Source organism: Periophthalmus magnuspinnatus, chromosome 5, assembly GCF_009829125.3.
Source record: "Periophthalmus magnuspinnatus isolate fPerMag1 chromosome 5, fPerMag1.2.pri, whole genome shotgun sequence".
In the NCBI taxonomy this organism is placed as follows: Eukaryota; Metazoa; Chordata; class Actinopteri; order Gobiiformes; family Gobiidae; genus Periophthalmus; species Periophthalmus magnuspinnatus.
Genome location: NC_047130.1, coordinates 6,095,884 through 6,120,838, shown reverse-complemented (window position 1 = coordinate 6,120,838; position 24,955 = coordinate 6,095,884). Strand labels below are relative to the sequence as shown.

The 24,955-nt window shown below is 37.2% G+C and overlaps 1 protein-coding gene across 4 annotated transcripts in view; it reads left to right on the top strand.

The window, feature by feature from the left end:
- The first annotated feature begins 892 nt into the window (after window positions 1-892).
- eya2 (EYA transcriptional coactivator and phosphatase 2) overlaps window positions 893-24,955 on the top strand; it is a 34,634-nt gene continuing 10,571 nt past the window's right edge. Inside the window, exons 1-9 of one of the 4 annotated variants that reach the window (XM_055221934.1) lie at window positions 893-1,249; window positions 12,708-12,783; window positions 13,370-13,418; window positions 14,209-14,331; window positions 14,408-14,524; window positions 20,687-20,763; window positions 20,846-21,026; window positions 22,166-22,302; window positions 22,415-22,498. In XM_055221934.1, the coding sequence (XP_055077909.1) occupies window positions 14,229-14,331; window positions 14,408-14,524; window positions 20,687-20,763; window positions 20,846-21,026; window positions 22,166-22,302; window positions 22,415-22,498 (699 nt within the window). In that variant the 5' untranslated portion in view covers window positions 893-1,249; window positions 12,708-12,783; window positions 13,370-13,418; window positions 14,209-14,228. Of the gene's footprint in view, window positions 1,250-12,707; window positions 12,788-13,369; window positions 13,419-14,203; window positions 14,332-14,407; window positions 14,525-20,686; window positions 20,764-20,845; window positions 21,027-22,165; window positions 22,303-22,414; window positions 22,499-24,955 lie in introns of all 4 variants that reach the window. The other 3 variants (XM_055221936.1, XM_033966603.2, XM_055221935.1) reach the window with 3 other exon arrangements.

Genomic DNA, 24,955 nt, shown 5'->3' with positions numbered 1-24,955 from the left:
CCTGCGTCACGCCTGGAGTGCGACAGCTGAACTCTGGCTTTTGGCTGGTTTAATAGGTGGGATAAAGAAAGACACAGCTTGCTTTGTGATACAGAAGATGTTTTTTTGTTTTTTTTACTTTGCGCCAAAATTAGGCTATGTGGAATCAAACTTGGAACCATTCAAGTAATTCTAAGTAATACCTACTAGAATAGTCACATTCTGTCTGTGGTGTGGTTGGCGCTGGTCAGAGCGGCCAATGGCGCAGATTGGCAGCTTTGCTTCTGTCAATTTACCCCAGGGCAGCTGTGGCCACTGGTATATTTTATTGTCTCTGATTATAGGGGGAATGAATGATGGCAGCTAAAAGACTTATTTCTAAGCATTTTAAAGAGCAATACAATGTACTTTTTATTTTTAAACAACACTTTTAAGACGCTTCTACTCTTTTGGGGATTTGGGAACTACAGTTTTCTTTTTTGTTTGTTTTTTCCACTTTTTAATCATAGAGGCCTCATGACTACTTAAATCAACTTAAACTGTATGTTAATTCCATATCATGCGCCCATTATGTAGCTGTTTGCAGGTGCATTACAGCAGCTCCCACTGAGATAACAAACAAGGCTGATAAAACTGTCAATAGCCTTAAGTTAGCACAAACTAACAAATCCCTCTATCTCCTGCGCGGAGTGGGATCTCACAGCTTATTCAAGGGAGCCCCTCCATAGTAGCTGCAGGTTTAGTAAACAAACTCAAGAGAAGAGCCCTTAACCAAACACAGGGGGCTTAAGAGCGGAGATATACCTAAGAAGCATCCATGGAGTGAGGTCCTTGTTGAGAGGATAAAGGAGGAGCCGGAGATAAGCGCACTAAACACTTACAGAGCGATAGAGGAGAGAAGGGGCAGAACCAGTGAGCTTTGAGGGCGCATCGGGAGGAGAAAACGCGAGGTGAAGGGGAGGAGGAACGTAGAAATCTTCTTAACGACAGGCTCCCCACCTCCGGGAAACAAAACACGCCGCGCGAGCTGTAGAGGAACACACGGGGTCTATCTGTCAACCGCGCGCGCAGCTGGACTGTTAGCTTAAAACGCATTTTCCCACCACGAAGTTTACTCATTTTTACGATACTTTACGACAACTTGAGCTGTCTGTTTTCAGTGCTTCTTCGCTGGTTACGCGGGACACTTGCGCAGAGGCGTGCGGGCATGGAGGCGCTACAGCTGTGAGAGACGCGCGGATTTCCCTGCGATATTTCACTGTCAATAATGGTGAGTAGACAGCTAGCTATTTTGCTTTAAGCTGAAGGACATTTGCGAATTTGTTTGAGTGTTGTTTTGATTATAACAGATGTACGGATTTTCTTCCCCGTCCGTGCGTAAAAGTGATAGTTTGCTTAAGTTTACGCGCGAGTAATAGCCCGATTAGCATAAATGTAGCCTATTATCTTATCCTGTCTTATCATATCTTATCTTATGAACACATTTCTGCAATTACAAAACTGCTCGGCCTGGTTGAAGTTTATAGACTGAAATGGAACACAGTGAAGTTGGCTAAACAGGCCTAACATATATACAACACATATTTCTATTTCTGTATAATGAAAGGTCTTTATAATACCTTGGATAATGCAATTCACATTCAGCATTTTTACTCATAACTCAATCTCTAGCAAATATCTAATGCAATTATCAAAAAACACCTAGGATTAGATGTAATCCCCTCTCCAAATACATCAAACTAAATGACATTAGCACAAGAATTACCCTCTTTTCAATTTGGGTCCTTTGTTTTTCTTGGTCTTGCTTGAGTCATGTGCAACAACTTTTTTTCTCCTTTTCCCCCAACTTAAGTACAGAAGATTACACCCAAATCACATGGACACTCCCTGGGCAGGCAGAGACCCTCATTAAGTGAAATTAGGGGAGACTCGCTCAGCATTTTTCAAAGGCTGGTATTCATATTTTTCAAGGACCCCTTCTTCATGGAGTCCAGACTGAGAAACGCACCCACTGTTTTGCCAAGCGTTCAAAGCACATTTAAAAAGCTACTCCCTCAAGCTGAGCAGTTGGCGACACAGGGGTTAATGGGGCCTTTTGGTATTAGAAATAGTAGTATAGTGTGTTTTTTATTTATTTTTAATATTGTGGTACCTGGGAGTCTAGGAACAATAGACAAGTAATATGCCAGTGGATGTTTCTTAATCCTTATGGAGATATAGCAAAAGTACAAGGATGGATATTACGTTTACATCCAAAAAGTACAAGAGAGCGCAATCTGCAAAAATACAACAATACAAAATACAAATAAAATCAACTTATAAAAAAATGAAAAATAACTTAGTTTTAAGATGCCTTTATTGTTAATGCGATGTTGTCTATAATATTTATCAAATTTGTGGTTCAGTGGACCAGTGGTGTCATACAGTGAGGAAATTTCAATGTTATTTATATTGATAATTTTTGTAAAAAAAAAAAAAAGCCTTTTGCAAAGCTGTTTAATACATTGGCTGTAAAAGTAATTTCTAACCGATGTGACCTAAAAGTGTGTCGTAGGGATGTTTTCTATAGTTTTAATTCAATCAGTATTCATCTATTTATTAATCTATTACTAATTCCACAGCAATATAATTAAAACTATTTTTGTGTCTTGTGGGATAGTATTACAGTTATAACTATTTTCCACCATTGTTTAAGTTCAAATCTGCACTTGTAATTGCAACCACACAATCAAGCCCATTTTGGCCTTTTCAAATAAATTTCACACACTGTCTCGCAATGTCAGTGCTCATTATGCAATATAAACCAGCTCCGCGCAGCAAAATATCAAATGTAGGTACATGACGCATTGTAAATCTTCCCAAATCGCCTCTATACCTGTATTTTAGCCCATAATATCCAGGAGCAGTGACCATAAACTGAAGTTGTATTTGATTTAACACTGTGGCTTGTCCCTTAATAACATTATATGCCCCGTTTTGCCTTTCTTTCCTCTCTGCTCTCTCTTCTCTCTCTCCTTGGACTTCATGGTTTCTATTACTCGCTCTAATAAATTGTGAATAAGCAGAGGCCCAAAAGTCCGGTGGAGCAGTTCAGAATTCCCCATCCTGCAGCTCAAAGCACCCCTCTTAAGAAAACACAAATTAATTCCAACGCCGTCCGTGGCCAAACGTTTGTGGAATGGTAAATATTTTTGTAGGAAGCTTGGCTCTTCCTGACTTTATCTGCGGCATATTTTTTATTATTTTGCACCAAACGTCTTAATGTCATCCACTTCTGCGCCCTTTCTTTCCTCTTCTCTGACTGACCTGATCACAATAAGGCTCAGAAATGGGCTGTCAATATAAAACTGTAGTTGCACAAACTCTGGAGATCTTGCACATTTATAAAGTACACATTAAAGGCACCATACTATTTATTTATTTTTGTTTTATTTTAGGGATTTCCATACTTGATTTCTTGAATTAGTGTCAAACTGCAACTCGTATGTGTGTGTAATCCCTCAGTTGTCCAGTACAATTTTTATCAACTGGACAAAAGTTTTTTTTGCACAGTTCACACTTAGTGGAGTTCAATAGACCTTGCCAACAAACAGAAACTGTAAACAAATAGGTGTGTTAGTTTGAGTGTTGTTAGCTCCTCCCTTCCGATAGATATAAGGCCATTAGCATCTGACCAGAACTGAAGAAGCAGCTTAGATGAGGTCTAAAAACCTCCTGTGCAGTTGACAGAATTGAATAATCTTTTACAACTCATCTGTGCTACATAATGCGCCATTGTCAAGAACCAAACTGAAAAAAAAGCTACACAAAATTACTTCACTTTACAAGGTATCTCATGTCAGTATTGGCATAATAATTTTCATTGTTGAAATATCAGTTACTGAAGATGTACATATCCCGTGCTGGTTTTGAATGACAGTGATCATGTGACGCCTCAATCAGGAAGTAGTACATTAACTGTTCAATAGTAACAATTAATTTGATATGTGTTCTACATTACCATTAGCAACAGTGCTTTGCTATTTTTTTATTCCTCATCTCAATGCCTATAAAAAAATTTTGGTCAGAAATGCACCAGGATAGAGTTTTAAAATGAAATCTAGATTTTTCTTTCTCAGTGCTAAGTGGAAGGTTTCAATCCCACAAAAATGATATGACTCTCTCACTCTCATTTTTTTCTTTTTTCTTTAGTCTAATCAACAGTATATAATTTGCCATATGATTTTTTTATGTTTATGTTAAGAGGTTGAGTTTGTAATGTTAGAGTAGCACATTTTTATTCTTTTCAAATAATAAGCAAAGCCACACATTTATTCAAAAGAAAAATCAGCTATTACATTTCATCTGCCATTTCAGATTTTTTTTTTATTTTTTTATCACCTACTGTCTTACTAACACAACTTGTGCTGTCATCATTGCAAGATTGCAAGATCAGCAAACACCTCATTGAGTCCGTAATGATAACGCTGATGGCCTCTGTAGAGTTATTACACTTCCTCCTAAATGTCTTCTCCTCCTCCTGTAACTCCCATAAGCCCCTGGGAGCGCTTGGGGAGCAGACAACAGCTGTCTCCGAGGCCATCTCCGCTCTCCTCATCTTATCCACTCAACCACTGCCACACACAGCGCTGCACTGTCACCTACAGGGATCATATTTCATACTACTGCTAATCACTTTGGGGGTGGAATGCCTACTGGAAATAAGTAATTTTTTGAGGGTCATATTTTTTTTTTTTACTTGGTGTGAATTGGTTTGGATAGGTCTTGTAAAAGAGGCTCTCTTCCTGTATCTTCCTGGCTGTAGTATTATGTTAGCAATAACCTTTGTAATTTAATTTGCAAACCTTTATAAGCTTAATAGGTCTTAATAGGTCAACTTAATTTTGGTAAGAGTTTTCTGCAGCTACACCTGCTCGGCTGTTAGCAAAGCTTTTTGTTGCATTTCATTCAACTCATTCATCTATGTTCCAAAAATGTATTTTAAAATAGCTTAGAAACAGATACATCTCCACAACTTCAAGGAACATAAAACAACTAGCAATTAGAGGTGCTCGATTTTGTCAATAAAAATGTATCAGTATTATTTAAGTCATTAATGAAGAAAACCTCATAGAAAAAATACTGTTGTAAATGTGCACTACTAGTAAAAAGGTACAATCAGGCAGTGCTGTCAAAAGTATCAAAAATCAGATACTCATTTGAGAAAGTATCAATACTAAAAAAAATACTTTCCTGAATAGATTTAGAATGATCTTGAGCTGTATCAGAACAAGTTTAAGACCAAATAGACTAGTATACAGCCATGGACCACTATGGAACCTACCTGGACGACTGAGGGATTACACAGATATAAAGAATATAAAGAAAATACTATGATTTAATGTTGAAAAACTCATTCCAAAGAAGAGAAAGTTTTTTTAATCATCATCGTGGGTTCGGAATCAGCAATGAGTCTGTTCCTTATTATCGTAATCAGGTTTGAAATTTTAGTATCGTGACAAGACTTTCACACCCATTGAACACACATAAGAGTTAATAATGTTAGTAATGTTAATAATCTTGATTATTCAGTGACACTAGTTTTGTAATTGATTTGAACAAAACTCATAATTGTAATTAGAATTTGATTAAATGCACTGCCTACAAAAAGAGAATGGTCTATAGTTAAGTAACACAATATCATTTATAATTTTCCAAGTTCATTCAGATCGTTACAACTTACTTTGAAGCCTAATGCAGTTTACGGAGGAATTTGCTCTAAATTAGCATTGGCTGCTTTCAAAGGACTGTCCACTGTCCCACAGAAGTTCTGAATCCACCGCAGCCAAAACACATTTTTACAGTGTAACCAGAGCTGCATTCATTTACAAATTTGTAGCGTCCGTTCACTGTCTGGCCAGCTGTTAGCAACTAGGGCGGCCGCTTTGTCATCTGCTGCCTTGGCTAGAACAGGCAACTCTCTCTGTCCTAATGACTAATAAAGCAGTGAGTGTGGGACTATAGTACTTTTTGGGAGGGGGTCGTTAGCAGACGCAGTACCGGCCCGTGCAGTGAGCTGGACCATGTGCGACCACCCGTTCGTCACCCACCCACACCAGATGTTTTTACCTGGAGCCAGACCACCATCTGAAGGGGTCAGTCCAGTCCTCCTGCCCAAGTGAGGCGGGCCTGTTGGGAGGTCCTCCAGCTGTCTCTCGCCCTCTGTCACTGCGTGCATGGTGGTCGTTACATGTGGGGATTTGGGATGGAATATTTGTGTTAGATTTGATCAAATAATGAATGTCAGATATAGGTCCACGGAGGTGTCAGGTAGATTTTTAGTTAATAAAGGGTTAAGGGTTAGAATGATGAGAAATTAGGATTGTTGCCATAGTGACTTTTCAGAGCTTTTAATCATGTTTCAGTTTTTCCCCTTCTCATTTACCCTCTTGAAGGTGTTTTCGGAGTGATTTGTGCATGTTTGAGCAATCTTTAATCACTTCTTTTCAAGGTGCCATATTGTCGATCAATCCCTGTGTTCACCGCCACTGGTATATGCCCACCGCTCTGTACTTACTTCATTCTTCATTTTTATTTTCTTAATCTGTGATATGCGTAGGTTCTGGCAGCTTTGCATGGTAATTTTATTACAGATGTTTAAAAAATCCACTGCTTGTTAGCATGATCTGCAGCTACCCATAGGAGGGGCTGACAACTACACGGCTCTTTGTTGTGATTATGTTTACAGTGACATCAGCTCCCTTTGGTCACTTCTTCTTCGGTTTTCTAATGTCGAAGTTAGTAGACTTGTTTATTCCTTCTTATAGATGAATATTATGATTTAAAATGTGCAAATCATAATATAATAATCCACAGGTGACATAGATTATAACTATATAGCAGACACAAGCACAATGTGCTTTAAAAGATAATAGTATATCTTTTAAATGAGGAAAAGTCCTCAAAATGCTGCATAAAACAGGAACCTGTATGAATACCAAACCTAAAATTCTATTTTTATAAAACCCCAAAGTACCCAAACACGTTTTAACCAAATGTTTGATTATTAGGCTGCACTAACAACACACACCAATACAACCTTGGAACTAAGGACTAGAGCTGGAATAACCAAGTCTAAATCATGACTGAAGCTAGAAAAAACCAGGCCTAAATTTTAGAACAAGTGGGAAAGCCTAAGAAGAAATAGTTAAGGTGAATAAAGGTTATCCTCTTTTGAGACTAAATGAAATTATCTTTTTAGCAACAAAATCCTATTCAACTGACCAGATAAAAACTTTTAAACCTGGGGCATTTGACGCTGAGGCTGTGTGGTAGAAGTTACTCAAATGGAAAGAAAAGGACACGAGTTACAGAGCTAAAATTACCTACAGGGCAAACAAGTTCACCCCAGCGTTTAATAGGGACCTCCTAATGAAGAGGTTTTGTTTATTGCACACAGTGCTGCTATTGTAGCGATAGAAGGCATCATTGTTTAATATTTCATTCATTTCATTACATTTATTTCCTCTTTATTTGCACTGGTCAGGAACTTTTTAGAATAAGGAACATGATTCATTACAGATACAATCTTACTACTGAAGTGTTTCAATGTCATATACATTAGAGATTGGTCAGTGTGTCAGTTCCAAATTCGGTATTGGTGATATCGAATGGTTTTTCCAGATATCAGTAACAGTTCAATATAGAAAATGTAGCCGATATTTGGCAGAAATGCCTCAGTCTGTGTACCCTTCCCTTGTGTCATTCCCAGTTTGTTCTCAGGGCATCAGATGTGTTTTTTTTAACAGAACAATGTGTAAACACAAGCAATTTGGCAGAAATATGGCTGCATGTTTAGAAAATCTTCTAACAAATTATTTTATGTGCCAGATAAATGCATTTTGCTCCAGAATGAGCTGTCAGCTCTGCCCAGTTAGTACTTTTCCTTTCTCTGATGTTGAACCATGGCAGAGAAACAACTCTCTGGCATATTATCAGTCAGTTGTTTCCACATGGTTCTCATCCAACAATTGTCTTTTCTAGTTGTTCTTTCCTTACAAATCTTACTGAGCTAAATGCCTTTAAAGACAATATTCGTCCTATACACAGTGCCTTGGCAGATGGTCCTCCACACATATAACTCACAGACTGGGCCCTTGCCTGATATCCTTTATCAGTGACAGAGGCTTGAGTGCCCCTTCCCTGGGGCTGCTTTAGGCAGCCTGTCCCGGGTCAGCTGAGTGCCCCAGGTGGGTCCCCATATGGCTCTGTAGTCCACACACCGTTACCTTGTCACTCGACTAATGGAGAGGGGTGATGACGTTTCAGTGAAAGGTTAAAGGTCTTGGTAGTGGTGCAGGAGTGCCAGCTGTAGATGGGTTTCATAGTTGGTAGAATTAAAGCACATTTCTGAGTCATTTATTGTGTTATTTATTTTTCACCAAAAGCAATACATTTCATTAAAAAGTTAGTAGAAGTAGGGCTGAACAGTTGAGGACAGTTGAATTAAATTAAATTTCTATGATGTATAACATTGGCTAGCCCTGTGTGTGTCTGTGTGTGCATGTGTGTGTGTATGTATGTATATGTATATATATATATATATATATATATAGAGAGAGAGAGAGAGAGAGAGAATGCAATCTCTAATTTCTTCTTATGTGATCAAAAAATATTTGTAAAATGTATTAATCCAATTCATTGTTCTTACTGGGGGATCTAATATTTTACTTTGCATTCGACACATCTTGTATCTTTGTTTTTACTGCCCTAAATGAGTCCAATCCACATCAGCCCATTGCAACTCTCTGACCGATCATATAACAATTCAATTTATGGCACAATGCTTTTTCACGTGTTGCAATCTCTCAGCACAGAGCGCATCATCTGATATCCGTGAAAAGCTCCACGCTGCCTCAGGAACACCAAGCCCGGGTTAGGCTGTCGGACCTGGCCTCCTCCTCCTCCGGTGCCTCCCTGTACCCCCCTCTTCTTGATCCTGCTGGGTTTGTTTTAGCTTGTGTTTCATTCTCCTCCGCTATCATGTTGTTCCCATGGCCTCTTGCGCTCTGTCACAACCACACCCTGAACCAGAAAGTGATTTTTACAGTCTATAAGGGTCAGTGTTGGGGTCAAAGGGCACAAAACAGGCGTCCTGGTCAGTTTGCTGCCCCATAGGAAGCACCACTTAGTTTCCTCCTTGTGCTGCTGGGTTTGTGTTACTTTGAACTGCACTTACAAAGGTTGAGTAAAGGTCTCTAATGGTCTTTGGACAGGCGCACGGGTCACTCAAATGAAAGCTGTTGTGAGATGAGGTCAGTGGTTTTCAAATTGTGGAACGAAAACTTGACATTGTCTGTAGTTGTGTCTGTGTTTACTCTAAGTAATTTGGTCTTTTTATATGTTCTACTTTTTTTGTTTTAGACATTATACTTATAACCTACTTAAAACTTGAGTATTGTTGAGTTGAGTATTTGATGTCCTGGTTGTTCAGGTGTTACTTGAAAACCCCACTAGACATAATAGTTGAGTTTCTAGTAAAATGTGTATTTGGTATTTAAGCCTAAATGGAGTTGTTCAAGGTGGTGTTATTTTGTTGTTGTTTTTTTTTCAATTTATTAATACAAAAATATCACATTTTATGGCTATAGTTTTTACAGTATATACTCTAATAAAAGTAGATCTTCAATGTAAGGTGTCCACAAGATCTATCTACCGCTACAGCTATGATCAGTCACAGATTTCTATTGTTAAAAAGAATTAAAAATGACTTTCAGTCGTAATTTAATACAAATAAACAAGGCAAACTTTTAGTCAGTGCCATTTAACACTAACACTAACATTTTCCCCTCTAACTGGTTGTAGACATCTCAATATAAAAGTTGATTATTGACGATTTGATTAAAATTCAATTAATTGCTTAGCCACCTCTTAATATAGTGTAAATAGTTAGTGTTTTTTTAATCCATACAACAGTAGCACTCACTCCCTCACCCTTGAGTTTAAAGCGCCCTGAGCCTAAGGGTATTTAAAGTTATTGTACGTCAGCTTAACCTGACAGTGCGTGAGATTTACTTCCTTGTCTCCTGCGTGTTTCTCCAAATCGCTGTAACACCCACATTATTGCGAGTGCTGTCAACCGCAGAGGGAACGCTCCTGTTGATGAGAAAACTCCCATAATGACTGTCACATCATTTGCTTTTTTCATGGACAATTTTGACTTCTCTCCCTTCCCATAGTTGCTTTTATAATTCTGCGCCCATCCGTCTCTGTCTGAGGCTTGTCAGCAGGGCCAGGGGTCAGACAGTTAGCTGCAGTTTTTGCCAGACTGGAATGGCCCCTAGGCACCCAGAGAAAGAGAGAGTCAGATTGCCAGGCATTGCTTTGAATAGGGCCATAAATAATAATGATTAATAACCGTAGAGTGAAAAACATCAGGTTTTACTATTAATGTGTTGGTGTTTTCCAAATGGACTGAAATATAAGACAATGCAAGCTACATGCATTAGTCTTACTCTGACAGGGACGATTTGATTTCAAATGACTTGTCAGCATATTCTGTGATGTAACTGATTTTATGATTTACCTATTGGTTTAGATTGGTGTCTTATCTTATATCAAACTTATAAGGGACATTTCAGCTTGTGATTTGCATAAAAACAAGTGCACACTAGTAGTTAGTGACAGCTGGTAATTTTCTTCTATGTCTTTCGAGAATTACTGGTAAACATGATCTTCATGATAACATGCACTTTTCACAACTTTCAGAGACAAGTGTGGAGTTTGCCGTGAGTGTCAAGTTAGCAACAATTAGCAATAAACTACTTTCTAATAAGATGCATACAGCACACAACAGGTTTATTCTGGGCCCAAGAGCTGCGTATACAATAGATCTGTATTGGAGCAAGACAAATTTTGCTCAAATAAGCCTATATGGAAAAAGAATCGTGTAGAGCAGGGGTGCTCAGACTTTTTCAGTATGTGAGCTACTTTTAAAATGATCGTGTCTGAAAGATCTACCACCTAATACAAAAATGTTAAACATATATTTATTCGTAAATGTATTATGAATTCTTACATGTACAGTGCATTTTGATGTACCTTGCACAACGTCATGAGATAATACTGCACAACACAATTGAACTTCTTAAATGTTCATAATTACTGTATGATAATTACTGCTCTGACTTACACTGAATAGAATCAGTGAGGGATGCATAGTTCGGGCAGTAGTAAAATTGCATTTTTCATTTGAAAGTGATAACAGAGCTAATCATGTTGATTACGATTATGTCTTTTTTTATAGCCATAAAAATCATGTTAAGCGAAGTATCAGAATTTACTGCATTTTTTCACAGAACTACTTCTATTTTACACATCCATCTGTATTTTTTTTCTTTTACGCATCGAATAAATGACTGGGAAAATCCCCGCAGCCCCCGCGCTCTCATTCGTCACCTCCGAGGGACACCAGAGGCAGATTACCGTAATGATGGTAAAATATTTAGATAAGTTTTGCCTCCGCTTTGAGACGCCGTTTGAATTTACATGAGAGCACGACTAGTTGCAGAGTTACGCGGCTGGAAAGTCCGCAACTGCGCTCTATCGGCGACGATAGGATCCGACGCTATAGGGTTAAACTAACTCGTGCTTGTTTATGCGTGTGCAGCGCCCATGATGTGACCTAGGGTCAGGTGTCATCTGACTGTTGTCCTGTATATTAGTCATGTGACTGGATGGATGACGGGACGTGATCTACCCAAAATGCCTTTGCGATCGATGTAATGAACACCCCTGGTGTACAGGCTCTTAAATAATAAGGTAATATATTTTTGGTCAACTAAGGTGCCATCAGCCGGTTCAGTACAATATGTTGTGATGATCTTGATCTTGTTTTGTACAGTAACCCTTGTACTCAGAAAATAAACATCTTAACTAACTTAACTAAGTGAATGTAACTTTATTCAGGCTGTGAAAAATAACTACAGATAATATTGTGATACATGGTGATACAGGATATATATCTCTATAGAAATAGTATGCGAAAGAAAATTTATAGTACATTTTGTAGCTTGTTTGGAAAAAAATTGTGTTTATTTTGTAAAAAGCTTTAATAAATACAGAGATAGATAGATATTGTAGTAGCTTGCTCATCATGTACATCTTGTAATTTCCTAATATTGGTATCAAATTATATTGTGATTCGCTGCCCTAAAGTTCATAACCTCACCACACCTCTTTTTAAACACGCTCTTGCTCCATACCTGTTCATTTAGCTGGAGCATTCCTCTCAGCTCCAATTTGTTTATCACTTTGACCCCATCCGGCTGCGTGCTCCAACCACTTCACGTATCATTGACCTTTTGACCCCTGACTCTTACACCCTCCATTGTTTTGTAATGATGGCATTTATCCTGCTGATGATGACACACCTTTATAACCTGTGCGTGACCTCGTACTGGCATTGGTTTGATTTTATTACTCACAACTGCGCATGTGGTGCCAGCAAGTCAGCATTTACATGGAAACAATGTCACCTGTCTAGTTTGTTCAAAGTTGTAATTTCAGCTGTCAGGGAGGCAATAATGAGTGCACTTTTCACATCTCTCTCTCTCTGTCTCATACTGTTTATGTTTTTGGGGCTTTGTACTCTTTTGAGTTAGTAATCCAGTTGAAAACCCTTTGGCTTCACCTCGGGGAGTTTTGGGGGTGTCAGTCACTAAAATGGCATGTTGTCTTTGTTTTCACAGGACAGTTGATGGCTTTAAAAAACTCTGACTGACTCGAGTGGGAAAGGATCAAGTGGACGAAGCCTTGTGACGAGGGGTAGGTGAGAACATGCAGAAAAAAAATATTATTATTAGGACTACACAGTATATCACAAGCAAAATTACAATTTGAATGAACGTAATTATCAAATCACCAAGGCTGCAATTATTCAGACAGCATAATATCCTCTTTTAATAGAAAAATATTGCTCTATCTATACATTTTTTATTCAGAAATTCATGGGATTCTTGTATTATTTTATCAGTTCATATCTGAGTCTTCTCTCAAACTATAATGCCCCTAAAGTGGACAACAGAATTACACTTTTTAAACATACATTTCAATTGCAAGTATATTTTTTCCCAGATTGTGAATCCTTACACATATTATCTTTATTATAAGTGTTATCCTTAATGTGTTTTCTTTGAATAAACTGTAGCTTGCTTTCAATCAGTATAAATGACAGAGATTAAACTATTTTATTTGTCTGTAATAACGTAAATTACAAGCCATTATAATGATGAAACTGTTTGTATTGCTTCCAAGTGGGAGATAGTATCAAAACACATCAACTCGACAGGGCTATGAGCAATGCAATTTCCTGTCAAACGTGTAATATTTTATTATTTTACTGTTTTTCCAGAAGGTCTTCTCTTGCCTCACTTCTAGGACCTACTACATTATCACTGCAGGTGAGTACTGCCTACAGCACATTTGAGTTGGGTATTGCCAAGAACCTCATATTACAATAGAGCTCGGTCTTATGGTGATGATGGTGTTTCCACTTTGGTGATATTTTCTGATTGTGAGTCAGTGTTTCTTTGTTCTAAGTGAAAACACAGACACTTTTCCCAACCCACTCCTATTAGTCAACATCTCTAAGGCTCTGAGTGAGTGACAGATTGAAATAACATAGTGAAGTGTGAACTCACAGAAAAAGCAGATGACTGAGCCAATATAAAGATACTAAGAAAGGGGTCCTAAACTTTTACTCAATTGATGATTTCATTGTGCTGAGTAGGAAAATAACATTTGAATTTCATGTCCATAATGTGCTTTATATCAGAACAGAATTGAGTCATTCATTTTTATCTTAGCAGGTTCTATATTAATGACATTAAGTGACTCTGAAATGTATAATGAATTTAAAATATAAGTCCGTCACAATATATTGCTGTATCAATGTTCTGAGTCCAACCCTACAGTAAACATCATATTTGAGTTCCTTTTTTAACTTCATATGATATCTATATAATCAGGGTTAGCTTTCATGCTATAACTTGGCACCAGCATATTTCCTATGACTTTTGTCTTGGTTAATGTGTTATTGTTCAATAACAGATAAAAGCATGCCATACCATACCAGTCAGTCCTTCCCTTCTATTGTATTTCAAATGAATCCACAACAGAAAAGGAACACAATGTTAACATAGTTCATTTCCTATTTTTTATCATAACCCAATTGTTCCTTTACCAGGGCAGTTTCACAAGGAAGAAGTGTCATGGCTGCCTACGGACAGACTCAGTACAGCCCTTCGATCCAGCCGGCAGGACCCTACGCACCCTACACCCACCACGCACAAAGTTACAGCGTTCCATCCTACAGTGAGTCAAAAATCCTGAAATATTCATACATTTCAATTACAATGTGTAGAGAAATGTGCGTATTTTATTCCCATAGATATCAAAACAGAAGATGGTCTGAGCCACTCTCCAGGACAGACAGGCCTTCTGGGATACTCAAACTTCAGCAGCACTCCTCCTAGCCAAAGTCTCTACAGCTACTCGCATACTCATGGTCAGTACCAACAATATATGTACTTGTTTTTATGGGGACTTGTACTTATCTATTTATTTATTTTTATTTTTTTATAAAGGCTCAATTCGTAGCCTTAACAATTGGAAAGTGCATTTTGTAACTTTTCTGGTGGAGAGTCACCTGCTTTTTTCAGTGGAGATGTTAACGATTTGCCTATTGTTCTGCAGTATAGCATTAAACTTATCTATCTCCATGGAGACAAGCAGCCGTCAAATGCAGTTTTTTAATATTAGCCGAAGTATTGAGTATTACTGGGCAAAAAACATCCACAGTGAGATAAATGCTAGATAGATAAGTTCAATGCTGTGGGGCCTTCCAGTCAAAGAAATAACAGAAAAGTTGTACACTGTGCCTTTAAATGTTAGTGACGTTGTCTTTTACCTACAGTTTACGCTTGAAAATATACCATCAACCATAACCATATACCATTAACTGTATGTGAAGCTAGTGACCGACATAGGGCAATTGATTATAATTGGTTGTAGCTATTATGGGTATGATAATTATAGTTGTTGCCATATTGTTTTCAGATTCTTTAAAATTACTTAACTGCAGAAACCTGTATATTTGCATTAGGCAATCTGATGTTGCTGGTAGATCTAAGAGTCAAACATGTCAAGATTATTCATTTTGACCCATAAATTATTGTAGATATGATTAGCAGTGAACTTCCAAGTTTGTGGTGAGAAGAATAGAAGAGCACTGTTGATTCTTGCAAATGCGGTTGCTCAATAATAAGAAAGAAAAAAGTTGCTTGCAGAATGAACAATAATAGAACTATTTTAAGAGACATACAGTATTAACTTACCTCCCTGGTGCCATGCTTTTAACCGTGAGCTTTTGACCTTCTATGTGCAATTGGGTTGAAGCATATAATTTCTTAATATCTGGCTTTCAATTACTTTTAAACACTTTCAGTTAGATTAGGAGTATGCTATACTTACATTATATATCTCATGATTGACTGGATGTTCTAATTTGATATGGTTTTATATAGAAGTGAAGTCAAAGTTAAGTTCACAAACTTTCACCTAGGCTTCAAATTTTAAGCATGCTATATCGCTACAGAGAAATATTGTGATAATCGATAATATTGAAACTACTTTATGCCACTAATAAAGATTTGAATAATGTAAGATAATCCCAGTGAACCATTTCATTAAAAGACATGAACTGCAACAAATAAACAGCAGGATGTACCGATAATTAGTCATAAAAGGGACTTATTCATCCCTCCACAGCTCAAATCTGATTGTACTACAAAAATACCCCAAATTGCCACACTTTTACGTAGAAAAAGTACTCATGATAAATGTTGAGGCCCAAAATATATTGTTCCAGCTTTCATATATTGAACGAAAAGTCGATATAGCAATAATCCTGACAGGGCTACTTTCTTCTTTAGTAAAAACTATAACAAAACATATTTTTGCTGAGATTTTATAATTTAGTTGTATGTTTTATCATGATTTCTAAGCATGCCGCAGCTTGATTGTTCATCTCCATTAGAAAGGTTAAATATTTTGGGAAATTTTACTGATACCGATATATGAAAACATCCCACAGTATAAGCACCAATATGAGCCTTGGCTAGTAAATTCCAGGCAAGCTAGCATGTGAGGTGTGAATGCTTAACTCTTATGATTACTTAATACATCCACATTGGTCCTGGCATCACCTCTGCCTCCCCGTGCCACACCTGTTCCCCATTAGCTGCGGTCTGGACTCCTGGCGTCGCACGTCTCCCCACCCGCCTGTACTTTCTCTGGGTCATCCCCCCTCCATCCCTCCCCCTTTCCCCACTCATACCAACAACACAGCATGCATCCTCTTGTCCGCTTGCAAAAGACACAGGCAATCCAGTGAGAAAACATACGCTGGATGGGAAAGTACTGCAGATAGGAGGCCGAAAAGGAACAATGAGCAAAAGGTCGTGGTAAAAACAGCAAATATTTGAAAATTTGGTGCCTGTGTCGTACGGGTGTTTTGAGTGGACCGGGGTTGCGCGCATTCCTCGAGTAAAGACGGCGCCCAAAGCATGACTCGCTCAGTGTGACTTTATGGCCCCAAAAGCAGCGTGAAATTGACCTTGTGTGAGCTCGAGGGGAGAGGTTAAGGTGCAGTGCATGGGGGACTGCTGGGGTCGAAAATAGAGATAACTAAGTATAGAAAATGCCAATTTAGTAATATGGGAACGATGTGAAATGGCTTGTGATGAACAGATCATTCAATTATATTATGAATTATAGTATGATAAGGCCAACAAAAGTAGCGCCGTAATGATTAGTGAGAGAATTCTAGGTCAACCAATAATATTTTCTTAGCAGTAAAAGAGATAGCCTTGTCCTCAAATGTTAAAATTGTATTACAAGTGGTGTGAAGCAGAAGGGATTGTATAGAATGTATCCATGGGCTTCAGAATGATGAAAAAGTAGGACCATTAGCAATTAACCTTAGCAATTAACTAAATATTTCTTTTTGAATGGGAAAAAGTCCTCAAAATATTGCGTTTAACAGGAAGTTGAAACCCATGAACAGTGTAAAACATCTCGTACAGAGTAAACATCTTGTTACTTGTGTACTTGTACTTCAGACCAGGTGATATGGTGATAAAAATTGAATTGTGAATTGAAATCTCATTTAAGTGACGATATGAAATTGTCATAATATGATCATTTTCTGTTTGCTGCAGCTCAACAGCACAGAGAATTTTTCCAACTCAAACCTCTTATTGGTCAGGCTATGTAAGGATTTAACTAATTACAGTAAAGCGTGGATTTTTGAAGAAGTAAATTACTTTAACAACCTCTTTAGGGCAATATAAAGATACTAAGTGTACAAGAATTGTGATGAAATCAAACCGCGATTTGGATACAAGAGAATTGTGATGTGATTTTAGGCATATTTTCCATTCCTATTTGTACTATGTAGTATTTGTGAGTTATGAAGTTCATTGAAGCAGTTTAACCAATTTTACGTAGTTGATAAACCAAGCCAAGTCGAGCCAAGCCAAGTCCAATGGCAGAAGGTGCTTGCACTAGTATTAATAATTCTTTTGGATCTAGACAAATGTTCATATACAATTTCTCCACTGCAATGTGTATGACTTGATGAATATGAACAACAAAAGGCTGTTCATGGCATGTTATGTAAGACTAGCGGATTTGGTTCCCTTCTATAGCCTGTCGAGCAATATGTCATTATAAAACAAAAGCGGTCTTACGTATTAGGTCTTATTGTGCAATGATGACCCTAAATTACAGCTTGACAAATCGTCTCTCTAAAACATTTCAATCCACAAATATGACGTGTTTTGAGATGGATCATCAAAGTTCACCCTAGTTGAGTGCAAAACCCACAAACATTTAAATATGCTGCAGTTTGAATGAAAAAAAGAAGTTTCCAAACAAAATACTGATTTGTTTGAATATTTTTATCCATATATCATTAGCTTCAGACTTCAAAACTGGCTTTAAAGGGGCCACAACAACCGAATGTTTGTTGCATCTGTTTCCATGTCAGCCATTGTAGAGTATACATACAACATAGCAGTGGGTGAAGCCAGGCCAGTGCATGAGAAGACTGGCACAAGTGAAACCAAATGGGGTTGTCTGTTTATCCAAGATCCTTCTGTATTTCTTGTTTAGGTTTCGGACCAGGATTTTGGTTCAAGACGGATCTGCTGTGTTTTGTCTTATGAGCTGCTGCTCCCTCAATATGTTAAGTGTATTGAAGTATGTTAAGTATAGCTCATCAGTATAAACAAATTATACCATTATGGCAGCAGCAAAGGCAATGTCCAAAACACAAGAAAACAACACAATACCTATTCCATATAACTCTAATTGAGCTGAGTTTTTTCTTTATTAAATTATAAAAAATAAATAAATAAAATAAAGTACAATTCTCTGTTATAGCCATGATATTAAGTCATACTTTTTTCTTTTTTTTTCCTTGTTTTTTTTTTTTTCTTTCTTCTTAGTAAGCACCACCTCTTCATAGTGAAATTTCAATGTACCCAACAGCTGATTTGTATTGTTAAAAATGGCTATGCGACATGTTTTACCCCTACATGTATGACTTAGAGTCCAATTTTTGGAATAAGTGCAAGTTATTAAAGAGCAGTAGTGGGCGGAGATAGAGGGTAGGTGAAAACTGAAGTTGGCTGAGCTCTCAAGTCTCAAATGCAGGTCAGGTAACATTAGTCAAACAAGCATGAATCAATCAAAATACAACTCCAAATAAGCTAATGATGAGGAACACTGTTCGCATGGTTAAAAGCTCATAAAAGGTGCTTTTACAGAATAGAATATCCTATTAATATTGTTTCTGCTGTATTAATTTTGGTTATCATATTATGGATTTCTAATGTTGTTTTGAATGTTATACTACATATGTACTAATAAAATGTTTACTTAATCAAATAACAGTGAGTTCCAGGATAAAAGAGACTCACCTACTTCTCCTCTCTGGGTGCCTCAGTAAACTTATCATTTATAGCGTCAACTAAAGAAACTGAATCCTAATTTGACGTCCCAGATAAATATATTGAACAAATAAATGAATGAGAGTGCACACATTCAGCTGTTAGCATGTTACTTAATATGTCAGTTATGCTCAACTGAAATCAGATATAAAACACATAGCACTTGATAGTTAGTGATAATATCTTAAGTGTATCTTGCCAACATGTCATGTTCAGGGATGATCACATACAAATAGTAAATTATATGTTTGTTTAATGAACAGGTGACATTCAATTTTCAGTTAAAATGTTTTCGCAGCTACTGAAAAACATTACGGAATGTTCATGAGTATTTTTGCACATGTTCTGAGATGAATGCGATTCCTGTCTTTATTTAGTCATTGATATTTTTCTATTTTGTTTGGACACATTTAAAATTCACTGTGATGTTATTTACAAAAATAACCATAAATCTAGCCTAAATTAGAATATATGTTTTGATATTTATTTGATTTTTTTTCCAAAATTGGGTCCCGTATTCAGACTTGAAGAAAACTCTTGCCTGACTGTTGGATAGATTCAACTCCACCCTCAGCTGTCAGCTACAATATTTAACAATACATGTACTACCAGAGAGACAATACAAAACGGTTACCAGGTTATTGCCCACTGCTGCAGGTGAAGACAGTTAAGTTACCTGAGAAATAACACAACAAAACACAACAGTTTGTTCTTTTGGTTTATGCAAAGATGCAGGGTGAAAAGGAGGGTATGTTGCTGGAAGGAAGACATTCTTTTGCTTGTTTTGAGTGTAAAAGTTCCCAGGGAAGATGTATTAGCCACAGCAGTAGGCAACCCAGATTCCCACCTGTATAGTGATGTCAAACATAACTCAAGCTTATACCTCCTGAAGCAATGAACTGTCAACACTAAGACATTTAAACTCATTATATTCTCCACAAGCCTTAAAAGATGTAATGAGATAATACAAACTTAATCTGAATTGTGCTCGCTAAAATCTGTTAGCGTTCTGGCTGTAGGACTGTCACAATAATGATACCCAGTTACCAACTGATATATTAAAAGATGCACTAGGCAACGTTTCTGGTTCAGGCTGTCTCCATGGAGATGTTATTGGTTTTCCTAGAATGTCCCAGAGTGTGGCATAAAACCTATCCATATTACATTTCTTCAGTTACAGATGATGCCAAAGATGGATAAGATAAGATTTTAGACTAAGCAATAACACCTCCATGATGACAAGCTGGTGGTCTCTACCTGAAAAGTTACATTATGCACCTTTAAACTCATTTGAGCAGTTATCAGTAATGAAAAATAATGATTAAATGGAACAGATTTAGAAGAAGTATTACCAAATCTGTCAAAGTAATTTTACCACAACCTGATTAAATGAATTAACAGTTCTACCATATTTGTGTTAAAAATGCTGTAGGTTTAGATTTTTTATTATTATGATAATCTAGGGAAAGCATTACTATTACCATACGCTTTTATTGTTGTTTTTTTTAATTGTTGTTTTTGTTTTACTATGGTTTCAGAAATCGAGTATCAAACTTTATCTGCACTATCCAAATTCGAAATGTCTGGAAAGTTGGTTTCAGTGTTTTGTTTTATGACTCCAACTCTCGAAATTAAAATCAAAATATCTTTTTCAGGTGGTGGCATCTCATCAGGAATTTTCCAAGGCAGCCACACGCTTTCCAGTTCAGCGCCATTTAACCCCACCCAGCAAGTAAATCATGTGATAAAATCTAGGATAAATGTATCAATATTAAGTTCATGGAAAGATTAAACAACTGTGTGTGTTTTTGCAGGATTTTTCTGCATATTCCAGCTACAGTCAAGGCCAGTACTCGTCGTATTACAACTCACACTACAACAGTCCATATCTAACCAGTAGCAACATCAGTCCCGGCGCCATCACAGCTCCAGTGGCCTATCAGCATCCAGAGCACTCCGTCATGCTGCCCAATCACAGCCCAGAGTCGCACACAGGTACAAACATCTGTTAGGTTGATGCCTTCAACTCAGTCGCTTAATTTAAGGATTTTACACCTGAAATCTAAAACAATACTAGATATACTGATGTTGATACTGTGCACATTTTTATATATGAATATGTATAAGTGTATTAATTTCATGTTCAGTAATATTCTATATGGTATAGCCTGTCATTCATCCAGGGGTGGTTCAATGTAGAGAGGGTTTTAACAGTGGTCATCTGGATGCTGTTTTTGCAATCAAGACATCTCAGCTCCATCCAGAAGCCATTTTCAACTGAAAAGGATTGAGGGATTGATGGAGGGATTATGCCGTCTCCTCTAATAAGATAATATAGAACACTATTGAATTGGCAGAGAAATTCACATATAGAAATATTCATAGATAAAAATGTGCATGCTACATTATCTTATTAGCTTCATAAAAGCTTCCTATGAACAGATGTAGAAGATTAACAAGGCTATGGTTATAACACATTAAGCAACACATCTTGTTTGCATATTTATTATTTATTTTTCCAAATAAAATAAATCATATGAATAAATAAAATATAGCAAGTACCACATTAAGAATGTATAAATATCATTCATATGAAAATCCATTACCAGCGGCAATTGATTCAAATACAAAGTGGCATAAAATGTTAACAAAAACAACACCAGCTGTTTTGAATAACGCCACACTGACTCAATACACACTGTATTACTGAGTCCAAGTTCAACTTTCACTAAAAGCTTCTTTGCTTAAACACATTATTTTGTTGCAGCAACAGGTACAAAAGCATAAAGAACTACACAGACCATGATTCTTGGCTCTGTTTCAGTGCCGTCAACATGAAGAAATAACTTATGTAACACCTTTTAAACCTTAGTCTTTTGAAATATGACATGTTAGTACCAAAAGCTTGTCAATGTATTTTAAAAGGAAAAAAGTAGCATATCTACAATTCTGTAAGCCTCTTCAAAAAATCGTAACCCATATTGTACTGTGAAATAAATACAGTGATTAAATAATACTGTGATTAAATAATGCACCATTGGATTTGGAAACTGTTCCATCCCTAACACCACCACATTAATATGTGAAGCCTAAACTAGTATAACCATTCTTGTATTTCTTATTGACCAAAACAGGAGAGTACCACACACCCCCAAGCCCCCCTACCCCGGGCAAAGAGGAGGGCGTCCCTGCGAGAAGAGCCCAGGATGGGAAGCTGCGGGGAAGGAAGAGAGTGAATGACCCTGCGCCTCCTCTGGACTCGGACATCGAGGTACTCTCCACATGCTGCAGTCCTCCATGTTTGTGTTTCCCAGTGAGGGTCGCTCTCACATAAACGTTTGATGAGGTTAGCGTTACATACTGTCCGTGTTATTGCTCCGCAGAGGGTGTTTATCTGGGACCTGGATGAAACCATCATCATTTTCCACTCGCTCCTCACGGGAACCTTCTCCTCACGATTTGGCAAGGTATGAACGCAGAGACCCCCACTGCCAGCACCACACAAACAGCCCACATGTCAGCACAGCAAACAGGCTCTCCACAGCGGCTTATGAGGCCTTGGAAAATCCTCAACGCTAACGACAGAAAATGAAAAGTGCAAGTAAAATTTGTTTTCTTAGCACAAGGCAAACTGTGTAAAAACATATAAAAACATGTAGCCATCAAGCTAAAGAAGAGAATATCTTGAAAAGGGGAAAAAGTCATTACCAGTAGACACAGTAGTAACCGAAAAGTGTAGCCTACATCATCAGACCAACATTTTTTCAACTAATTTCACTTTTACTTATATATGTGTTTACATAATCCATAATAAAGCATATACAGTAGTCTGAATAATGTCTCCGCATAGTCATACATTTTGTAATTTAGTATTAAACGGGACCTATGTAGCTTTGTGGACAGCCGCTAACATGCTTGTTATTGTTTTACCTGGAACGTTTGACAGTATAACTTTAAACATATCTACCATTTATTTAATTACATGTGTTTTTATTGCTAAAAAATCTGAAAAAACACAAATTCTTACTGTGAGCGGGCTCGCCTTTCTACAGAACTGATCTGTAACTTGACCTGGTGACGTCACCTGCTTGTTTCCATGGACATAAATAACTTAAATGCTATACTGTGGAACATTTTAGCAAAGCAACCAACATCTCCTTGAAGACTAACAGGTGGTGCACCTTCGACCAGAAAAGTTACTTAGTGTACTTTTAAATTATTCTGCAAATGTGACAGAAAAATATGGTAGCAGGTAAAAGATATAGGCTTATACATTTTTTTTTTAATATAATCTAAAGGAACCTCCACAATTTTTTTTAATTTTTTTTTCAACAGCAATTTTTATTTTCATAGGCTACATTAATTTGTCTAAATGCTGTGACATATATTCTTTTTCCATTTCTGTATTTGCTATAATTACAAGGAGCTACAAATTGCAGTTCTAGCCAGTGTATTCTTCTATCATGTTGGTCTTATTTGACAAACTGCTGAAGATGTCATAATTTTCACACGCTGGCTGTTTTCGCCTCTTTGCCCTCTTGTTTCTTTTCATTCTTGACTGCGTGTGTTTAGCTAGCTCCCGCGTCATGCTGTTTGACTGACACTGAGCTGTTGACCCGAAACGCTAGGAAGCTAACAACAAGCTAACAATGGCGTATTTCTTGTATTTAGCTTAAGGGGATATTTGCCATAAATTCTCACACTCGCCAAGTTTACACAAAATGGACGGACATTTGAGAGCGTTTTCCAGGTGCTTTGCTTTGCATTTTATCATGAAAACATAGGAAGACAAAATGCGAAAGAGCGAAGAAAAAAAGAGAGAGAGCAAAAATGTTGAAATTTGACTCATGTGCAAGAAATTCCTGATTCCACCCACATGCCCCGAACATCCCGCTGCTGAAACTAAAAACTTGGACAATTTCAGACTTCAAAAAGCAGACAAGGAGCATAAGAATTAGACAAATGATTGTGGAAAACAGATTAACAAAACCAAAAGCATTACAGGTCATACAAGCTCTCGCGCTGACGAATCCATTTTGGCACAAATTATATGCCGCTTTATCAATTTTGCTTTCCTTTTTTCGCATGCCAGGTTCTTCCCATTTCTGTCAAACGATTTAAGTTTTACCATAAACAATTGCTAAGAGCTGTACTTAAAAGCTGGTTGAGGAGCAGTCAGAGGAGACTAATGGTGTGTTGAAAGATGGTAGTTTTCAGCAAGTCTCTTCTTCAGCCAAAAGTGAAGCCTCAAGAGCTGCGTGTTTCGTGGTTGTAATGTCTCCCCCATTGTCAAATTTATCATTCACCAAGTTGTTTCTTCGTCTTCTATTGTTTCCGTAATGGAGTTTTAAATGTGCCATTAGTATTTATTATAGATGAGTAGAAAAAATGTAAAATAAAGTTGAATCAGTGTTATCTTTACAGTAATGCGTTCGCCAAACTGACACAACCCATGTTTTGAAATTCCTCCACTGATATCACTCAGATAGATAGACTGAAATATCATATCACTGCCAAAATGATATTATCCAAATGGGTCTGTATCCAAGTAGAGAATTTACTTATTTTTACTTTATTTTTAGAATTTACTTTATTTTTATTTTTATTTATTTTTTGCACACTGTCTTTATTTAAAGGTGCACTATGTAACTTTTCCAGAGGGCCACCCAGTATGGCATTAAACTTAACTATCCCCACCGAGATAAGAAAGTGATGTCACCAGGCCAAATTACAAGTCAGAACTATGGAGAGGCAAGCCCTGTAAGAATGCATGTTTTTTGTAGCAATAAAAACACTTCAAATTGAATAGGTGGTCAAAATTAAAAGGAGATAAATTATGCAGTTCTTAATAATACATATACCAGTTTTTAATAGCCAGTTTTTTTAAATGATGATTAAGTTACTATGTCATCTGATTAGCTGCT